The following is an 8781-nucleotide window of genomic DNA, read 5'->3' as shown; positions in this document are numbered from 1 at the left end:
GTGTGGAGGGTTGTGAGTGTGTGTGTATGAGTGGGTGGGTGTGTGGAGGGTTGTGAGTGTGTGTGTATGAGTGAGTGGGCGTGTGGAGGGTTGTGAGTATGTGTGTATGAGTGGGTGGGTGTGTGGAGGGTTGTGAGTGTGTGTGTATGAGTGAGTGGGCATGTGGAGGGTTGTGAGTGTGTGTGTGTGAGTGGGTGGGTATGTGGAGGGTTGTGAGTGTGTGTGTATGAGTGTGGATGAGTGAGTGAACATGTGTATGAGTGTGAGTATGTATGATATGTGGGTATGTGTAGGGTTGTGAGTGTGTGTGTATGAGTGAGTGGGCATGTGGAGGGTTGTGAGTGTCTGTGTGGATGAGTGTGTATGAGTGAGTGGGCATGTGTCTGAGTGTGAGTATGTATGATATATGGGTATGTGTAGGGGTGTGAGTGTGTGTGTGTGAGTGGGTGGGTGTGTGTAGGGTTGTGAGTGTGTGTGTATGAGTGAGTGAGCATGTGTATGAGTGTGCATATGTATGATATATGGGTATGTGTAGGGGTGTGAGTGTGTGTTTGAGTGTGGTGTGGGGTATGTCAGTTTGTGTCGGGGTGGGGATGAGTGTGTATGTGTGTGAGGTGTGTGTACGAGTGTGGGGATCAAAGCCCCAAGGTGGGAAGAGGGATATTATTTTGGGGAGAGAGGCACTGCCTTATTTTACTGGGCCAGAAGCTCTTGCTCTCTCCTTGTCTTCAGGACAGAGCAACCTTCTCACTCGTTTGTTCAGATGAGGAGTCTCTGAGGCGAGGTAGGTTGTTGTTGTTACGTGCCATCGAGTCAGTTCCAACTCATAGTGACCACGTATAGGGTTTCTGATGCTGTAAATCTTTTGGGAGCACAAAGCCTCATCTTTCTCCCTCAGCGTGCCAGTTGGGTTTGAGCTGCCAACATTGTGGTGAGCAATCCAATGCTTATTCTACAGCACCACCATCGCTCTTGAGGATGTAGTGTTGGTGTTGTTAAGAGTCACCCTGTCGATTCCAACTACAGTGACCAAGGAGTGGCTGTGGGTTTGAACCGCTGACCTTGCAGTTAGCAGTCCAGTGTTTATCCTATAGTGCCACATTAAGGAGGTAGATTAAGAGAGAGAATTCATATCTAGTCTCTGACTGTTAGGTGACAGGCTTCTTTAAAAGGAATTCAATCATCTCATCTCAGAATGGTGCTTTTATGTTCAAAGATGGTGAAGCAGTATTTCCTTCCCTCTTAGAGCAAATATACAGGGTCTCCACCTGAGAGAGAGACCTCTGTGTCTGAGTGAAATGCCCAGCAGATCTTACAGGTATCTTTACTCCAGGCACTTCTCACACCTGGAGTAAAGATATATCTAAAGGGTGTGTTCCAACCAGAACTGGGAGGTTCCAGGGATTGGACCACATATGTTTTTCTATCCCTGCGGGATGAAGGGATATTTAGAGTTTCTAATCTGGAAAGCAAATTATTACTATATACTAGACTCTCATGTCCTCGGAGCTCTAAGCAGAAAACAAAATAATGAGATTTTTTGCCCTGTACATATCCACCAGGCCCTTGTCTGTACATCAGCTGCTAAAAGGCTAGTAATCCTGGAGCCTCACACAGCCCAGGATGCTGAGGTTCTACAGTACAGCCCACCTGGGTGCCTGCCTTTGGTTAAATCAGAGTGAACTGTCATGGCCCCACAGGATTTTGGTTAATGTTGCATTTAGACTGTGGAGTCTGCCCTGCTCCAGAGAACAGGGGCTTTCTGACTGTGGTGTTGTTGTTGTTGTGATGTGCCATCAATTCGGTTCCGACCCATAGCGACCCTGTATAGGGTTTCTGAGGGTGTAAATCTTTATGGGAGTAGAAAGCCTCATCTTTCTCCCGCGGAGCAGCTGGTAGTTTCGAACCGCTGACCTTAAGGTTCGCAGCCCGATTCGTAACCACTACGCTACCAGAGCTCCTTAGGGTGACTTTAAAAAAAGGGTCCAGTTAGAATAGCACAGATCGGACAGCATCATCATTACTGCAATTGTAAAATAACATTTAGATTCTGCCCAGGGCTAAGGAGTGCAAGGCGAGCAGACTCAACCCCAGCTCTGTAATGAATGTAGCTGGTTTTATTAGAATTCCCCCAATGGATATGAGTCTGATTAGGAATGGAAGGAGAGACAAGAATTAATTTATACTGTGCATGTAAATTACATAGGGCTCCCTAAAACTGTGTAGTCCAATAATGGGCCATTTTCCGGTTAAATATCCCTGCTCCAGGAAATGATATTTGCATACTTTTCTCAGCCTCTTCTAAACCACCCATTCTTATTCACTCAGCTCTCTTGTATCAGAAATACATGCGTGACAAAGTCAGAAAGATTCGGGACAAGGAGAAAGGTGGGAAATGGCTGCCTGATGCCTCTTCTGCTAAATCAAAAGTGTTCCCCCAGGCACAGGCCAGCAAGCGTTTGAAGACAAGTCCACACCATCTTGAAGGTTGTTTCCGACTAAAGCCTAGGACCCCTCACATCCGTCCCAGAACCCTCCAGTCCTCGTTCCTGCTGGTTCTGAGCAGCACAGGGGTCAGATTTGAGTTGATCACTGGTAGAGGAGGGCTTCCTCTGATTTTCACCAAATTCTGTGTCCTTTAGGGAATTAGGGCCCAGTTCTCCAAGATTGCTCCAAGGTTTGATTGCCCCCTCCATACCTGCAAAGAAGCCCTGGTGGCACCATGGATTAAGCGTTGGACTGCTCACCATAATGTCAGTGGTTCAAACCCACCAGCCACTCTGAGGTAGAAAGATGAAGCTGTCTGCTCCTTTAAAGATTTACAAATTCGGATACCCTAGGGAGCAATTCTATTCTGCCTTAGAAGATTGGATTGCTATGGGTTTAAATTCAACTCAGTGGCAGTGAATTGGGTTTGGTTTTTGGTCGCTGTCTGCTGCCTCGTCCCAGTTCTCACAGAGTAGGGGATTTAGTTCTGAAAACCCGTCAGGAAAGACCTGCCTTTTCAGCATGACACCACTATTCATGCAATGAAGGGCTCGGGTGTGCAAGGACATGTGTGGACTTCCCAGCAGTGGGCACACCATTTGTATTACTGAATGCAAAGCTGCCCTTGAAAACTCAGAACATCTCTTCAGTTCACAGAAATTCAAATCCTGTCTTAGTTACACAGGATTCTCCGGCTCTTTCCCAGGCTGCAACTGTGAGCTGAGGGTGGGTGAAATGTTCTGAGTAGTGTTAGCAATATTGCCCATCTTGTAATGCTGTGTGTATTCTGGCGTTCTCCTAATAGCCACCTGTCAGAATGTGCTAATGAATGAGTAGATGAATTTTCCATGGCTTAGACAGGCTATAATGAATATTTTTTTTTAGATATTACAGTGCCTCTGGAAAGCTAGCAGTATTTTCCATTTATCTACATAAAGAACAAAAAGGAAATTGTTCGCCCACAGCAATAGACATTTACCAGGTTTCTGTGGACCGAGACACCAGGGAAGAGCAGGGACTGGTTAGAGAACAAAAGGACTCTAAGAACCGAGTGTGTTCTCCACGATCATATTTATGAAACACCTTGAAAATCAAATGAAGTGCTAATTTAGGCCATACAAAATATTTAGTGAAATAGGAGTGGAGAAGAGTGGGGTGTGTCAGAGACACAATGACAGTGAGGTATCCCTGAGTCCATGATTAATCTGGTGGCTTCTCCTTGGAGAAGGGATCCTGGAAGCATAGTGGACTAAACAGTGGGCTGCTAACCTCAAGGTTCAAACCCACCAGCCACTCCTCGGGGAAGGCTGAGGCTGTCTGCTCCCACAATGATTTATTGTCTCAGAAACAATACGGAGCAATTCTGCTCTGTCCTGTGAGGTCACATGAGTTAGAATGGATTTGATGGAGTGGATTTGGTGTTTTGTTTGGCTTCGTCTCAGATTCTTTCACTATCATGCCATGTGCCTACCTTTTCTTTTTCTAATGAGTTTCATTTTTTTAAATCTTCCTCCTTATTCTCTTCTCTTCCTTCTCTCCATCCTCTTTCCAGTGTTTTCCTTGTTGCTTTTGTATGTGTGTCTTCTTTCCTTCTCTTTTCCCTGCTCTTCCCTCCCTCCCCATCTTCCTTCTCTCTCTCTCCCTCCACAACTACATTCTGTATTCCTCTCTGCAAACACTTCTTGTAGAGTGTCTGTGTGCTGCACTGTGCTCTGCTCAGGGACATCAAGAATGACTGAGAGGCATACACATACTGAAAGCTAGACATCAGCTGACCCTGTGAAAGGAGATCTCATTTTGCAGATAGTTGCTATCCTTAACTATCCTTGGCTCTGCAGCCTAAGCCAAAAGTTGCCTCTGTCTGACGGGGACACAGAGCCAAGTATCCTGATAATAAAATAGATTGGTACCTGTTTATGTCAATTTGCATCAGTGCTTAGAGATCAAGCCAGGATGTGAGGAGCGGGGCAGTAATAAATCAAGCAGGCCTTATAAATTAGCTCTGTGCTGTTAATGCCTTGCAGACCTCTGGGGGCACCTACCTCTTATTCTTTCCCATCTCTTTTTTTTCCCCCATCCTTTTAAAATGATCATTTTAGCAAATTAGTCCTTCCTAAAAGAGTAAGTTTTGGACTTTGAGAATCCACAGACAAGAATTGTAAACACACACATTTCTTGGAACAAAGACCAGCTAGGGAAATGGGAATGTGGCAGTGTTCACTTCACCTCTCTAGAGCATCAAATGCCAGGTTTCTGGAAACAGACGTCATTGTCACACAGCTCCTGTCTACGTGCTAATGTTGCACCAAATTCCCTTAATCACATGCCCTTGGTTCTCTTCACAGTGTCCAAGTGAGAGGGGAATTCAGTGCTAGAATAGCAGAGCATCAGAAACCCCCATTCAAATACTAGCCACTCCACTCACCAGCTAGGCAAGCAACAGCCCTCCCTAGAACAGGAGTTTGGGAGGGGATCCGTGTCCTGGGAAATGATTGCATCACTGATGAGGAAATGGAGGTGTTTACCTCTGAGTGGGGTTGGCAGGTCCTGGATACCATGTTTTATATGATGACTCCATGACTTTCCAGTTCTCAAGGACAGAAGTTGACTGTTCGGAAGGTACCAGGTTCTGAAGGCAAAAATGAAAGGATTTTTGGCCAATTCTTTCTAAGGAAGAGAAGAAATAGAAAAGTAAATGAAGATATTTGTGAAGTAAAAACTCCTTGACCGGAGGGTGAAAAAGAAGGACAGATTGAATTTTCTCTCCAATCTGCAGCACAAAAATCCAAATGAAAATCCCTAAGTGACAGATATCATTAGGGTTACTTTGTCATTGTGGGAAAAGGTTTCAAATCCTCAAAGGAACCTGAAAGCACTTTCTCCTTGGCCTTCCTCTGGCATCAAATATAAATATTATTAAGGACATTTTTTGGAATTCAGCAAAGAGTTGTATAAAATGGATATTTTAGATAGGATTTCGCTTCAGGTGACCTGTTCCTTGATTATCACACATCCTTATAATACCAGCAGCAACTGACCAGCTCTGGTAGCGTAGTGGTTACGAATCGGGCTGCGGGCCGCAAGGTCAGCAGTTTGAAACTACCAGCTGTTCCGCGGGCGAAAGAGGAGGCTTTCTGCTCCCACAAATATTACAGCCTCGGAAATCCTGTACAGGGTCGCTATGAGTCGGAACCGACTCCACGGCACACACAACAACAACAACAATATATGACTGTCGGAATCTCTGGCCGTTTAAACTAAGCAATCATGAAGATGTCAAATGTCAGGTTTCACGACTTTTACTTGTGTGAACTTTGGTTGCAAATTAAATATCTCAGTTTCACCGCCTGTGAAATGTGTGTTTACTGGTTACCATGAGGATTAAGTGAGGTGCTCTATGAAAAGCATTCAGAACAGTGCTCAGCACTGCGACGCAGCGTTGGTTTAGGGTGTTTTAGTGCACAAAAGGCTTATCACATGCTCTCATTTTGAGTTCTTACCTACAGAAAGCGTGTTGTTGTGTTGTTGTTATTAAGTGTGGTCAGATCAGTTCTGACTCATAGCGACCCTGTATGGGGTTTCCAAGGAGCACCTAATGGGTTTGAACCACCAGCCTTGTAGTTTGCAATCCAATGCTGATCCTATATCATACATTTTACATACATTTCCCACTGTCACACTATTTCTGATATAAACATGAAAGAACTGAGAATTGCAGATGTGATTTACCCAAGGTCCAACAGCTAGTAAGAAATCTTAACCTAGATCAAAACCCAAGCCTGTCGGATTTATGTGCTCATTCTTGATGGTCCGACTTACCTGAGTAGGTGTTAAAAATAGAACATCCGGTCTGGTCTGACGCCCAGACAGGCTAAATCAGATTCTTCCGAGACGAGGAATCTTTTTTTTTTTTTTTTCTCTTTGCAAGTACCCTAGACATGGTTGTTTAGAAACCAAGCTCTGCACCCTGGTGCTCCGCCGCCTGCAGGGGGCAGTCAAGAGGCTCACACAACTCCCAGATGCCCCTCCTCATCCACTTTTGGTCACACTCAGCTATAAAAGGGAGGGAGATCCCCATACCTACCTGTGGTACACGTCTCACACTGTGTTGTGAGAATGAAGTGAAAACACTTGTAAAAGCGCTTCACACCGTATTCTTCGAAAGAACATGAACTCTCCAGTATCACTGTGAACGTTGAACAATCTGATAAAGCTTATGCGGGCTCATCTGGGGATTCATTAATCCTCCTACCAGGGTCTTATGGTAAAATGCATTCAGATTTCAAAATAATTCACTCAAAGAAAAGTAGATGTGTTGTTTTATCAATGTGTATGACTGCCTCTCTTCAATAAAAGTTTAATTTCATAGGCCTGGAAGAATTGAATGTATGTCGTGAAAACGTTTGCATATATGAACATTAAATCGAGAAGAGTTGGTTTGACTTCCTTGCTATCTGATATCTTCATTCAAATGACTCCTTATAGTGTTCATTGTAAATGGTATCTGTTGTGGTGGTTGTTAAGTGCCATCGTGTCGGTTCCAACTGATAGCAACAGTCCTATATAGGGTTTCCAAGGAGCGGCTGGTAGGTTTGAACTGCCGACCTTGTGGTTCACAGTCCAGTGCTGATCCTACAGCGCCACACCAGGAGTCCATAAATGGTATCTACACAGTGATCGATAGAAAGCCCTATCACAATCACACCCAGCACTGAACTTCTGATCCTGTTCTAAGGACATTGTTGTTGTTAAGTGCCGTTGAGTCGATTCCGACCCATAGCGACCCTGTGTAGGGTTTCCAAGGAGTAGATGGTGAGCTTGAACCGCCGACCTTGCAGTTCAAACTAACTTTGCAGCTTGGCGCATTAACCCACAGCGCCACACCAGGACTCCACCTGGTAGCAAACTAGGAACCTAAATGTTGTTTGTCTCCCTTCCTCACCCAACCCCTACCCTCCCTTCTCTGGACAAGCTGCGTTCCTTTTCCAAAAGCAACTTCTCTTTCTTTTCAACAGATATCCGCAAACGAAATCGAAATGCTTCTGACGAGACTGCCACGCATGTTTAAGCAGGAGTTCACAGGGGTCGGAGCAACACTGGAAAAAAGGTGGAAATTGTGTGCCTTTGAAGGAATTAAAAGTCCTTAACTGTGAAGAGAAAAAAAAAAAAAAAAAATCCTTCTGGCAATGAAATAGGCTGACACCGGGCAGGGCTGTGCAGTCTGAGAGGAGGTGTGGGGTCGGTCCAGTGCGGGTCCTGCAGGGGACTCAAAGCCTGAATTTAGTTCCATCTGTGGCGTTCTCTCGTGAGTGGAAATGTAATTGTGTACCAGTTCCTTAAAACAAACAAAGCTTCATACTGTGACAGATCTGTTTTCCTATGAAAACCAAACGATTCCAAAGTCACAACGATGACAAAAATCTTCAAATATGCTACATTTGAGAATAGCTTACCAAGCAAAATATTTAAAGTTAATGATGGTGTTGCAATGGTTGTTGTTAGACTCCAGAGTTGTATATGTAATGTATAGCTGAAATCATTAAGTGACATTTTCCTGAAAGTCTATCTTTCTGTTTTAGTACAACGACAACAACAACAAAGCAAATTTACAGTGAGGGAAGAAGGAAAAAAAAAATCATACCAAAAGAAAACTTGAATATGTGTCTGAACAGTTATGTATTTTGTAAATTAAGTTATATGCTGGTCCAGGGACTTTTGCCTTACCGAAAAGGCAGACGATGTGATAGGACTCCTTATGAATGCTTAATATCAAGAATATTATTTTTCTAATGTAACGATTCTCCATCCTAAGTTCTTTTAACATGGACTGCATAACAATTTTCATAAAATGTAAATAAAGGTAAAACTAGTGCTGCGGTCTTGTACTTGGTATGTAGCATTCAGGTTTATGCATCAAAATAAACATTCAGTAAATATCCCTGTTATAAATTTTATAGCAAAGATATTAATTTTTTTCAATAAATTTGACTTCTACCATATTGTTTTTGTGAATTGTTCTTTGAGTGTTTTTAACTTCTCCCTCCAGAAATCTTTTCCTCATTAACCTATTGTTTAAAAATCATTAGATAAATGAAATGGACATTAAAGGACAAGTTTTATCTCAACTAGTGATGTATGGAAATTCTGGAGCAGAAAGTGCCAAGAAAGTAAATTATACACCAAACAAGGTATTGTTTTCAAATACCAAGACACAGGGTCCAAATATTGTTGTTGTTGTTGTTGTTAAGTGTCATGGTGGTTGGTGGTTATGTGCTGTGGAGTCGCTTCTGACTC

General features: G+C 43.6%; 1 protein-coding gene across 1 annotated transcript in view; it reads left to right on the top strand.

The window, feature by feature from the left end:
* ENOX1 (ecto-NOX disulfide-thiol exchanger 1) overlaps positions 1-8087 on the top strand; it is a 304449-nt gene extending 296362 nt beyond the window's left edge. The window contains exon 14 of the mRNA XM_006837613.1: positions 7503-8087. Coding sequence (XP_006837676.1) covers positions 7503-7634 — 132 coding nt within the window. The 3' untranslated portion in view covers positions 7635-8087. The remainder of the gene's footprint in view (positions 1-7502) is intronic.
* Positions 8088-8781: the final 694 nt, after the last annotated feature.

The sequence above is a fragment of the Chrysochloris asiatica genome, unplaced genomic scaffold (genome assembly GCF_000296735.1).
Source record: "Chrysochloris asiatica unplaced genomic scaffold, ChrAsi1.0 scaffold00022, whole genome shotgun sequence".
NCBI classification, from domain to species: Eukaryota; Metazoa; Chordata; class Mammalia; order Afrosoricida; family Chrysochloridae; genus Chrysochloris; species Chrysochloris asiatica.
This window is presented reverse-complemented; position numbering and strand designations above follow the sequence as displayed.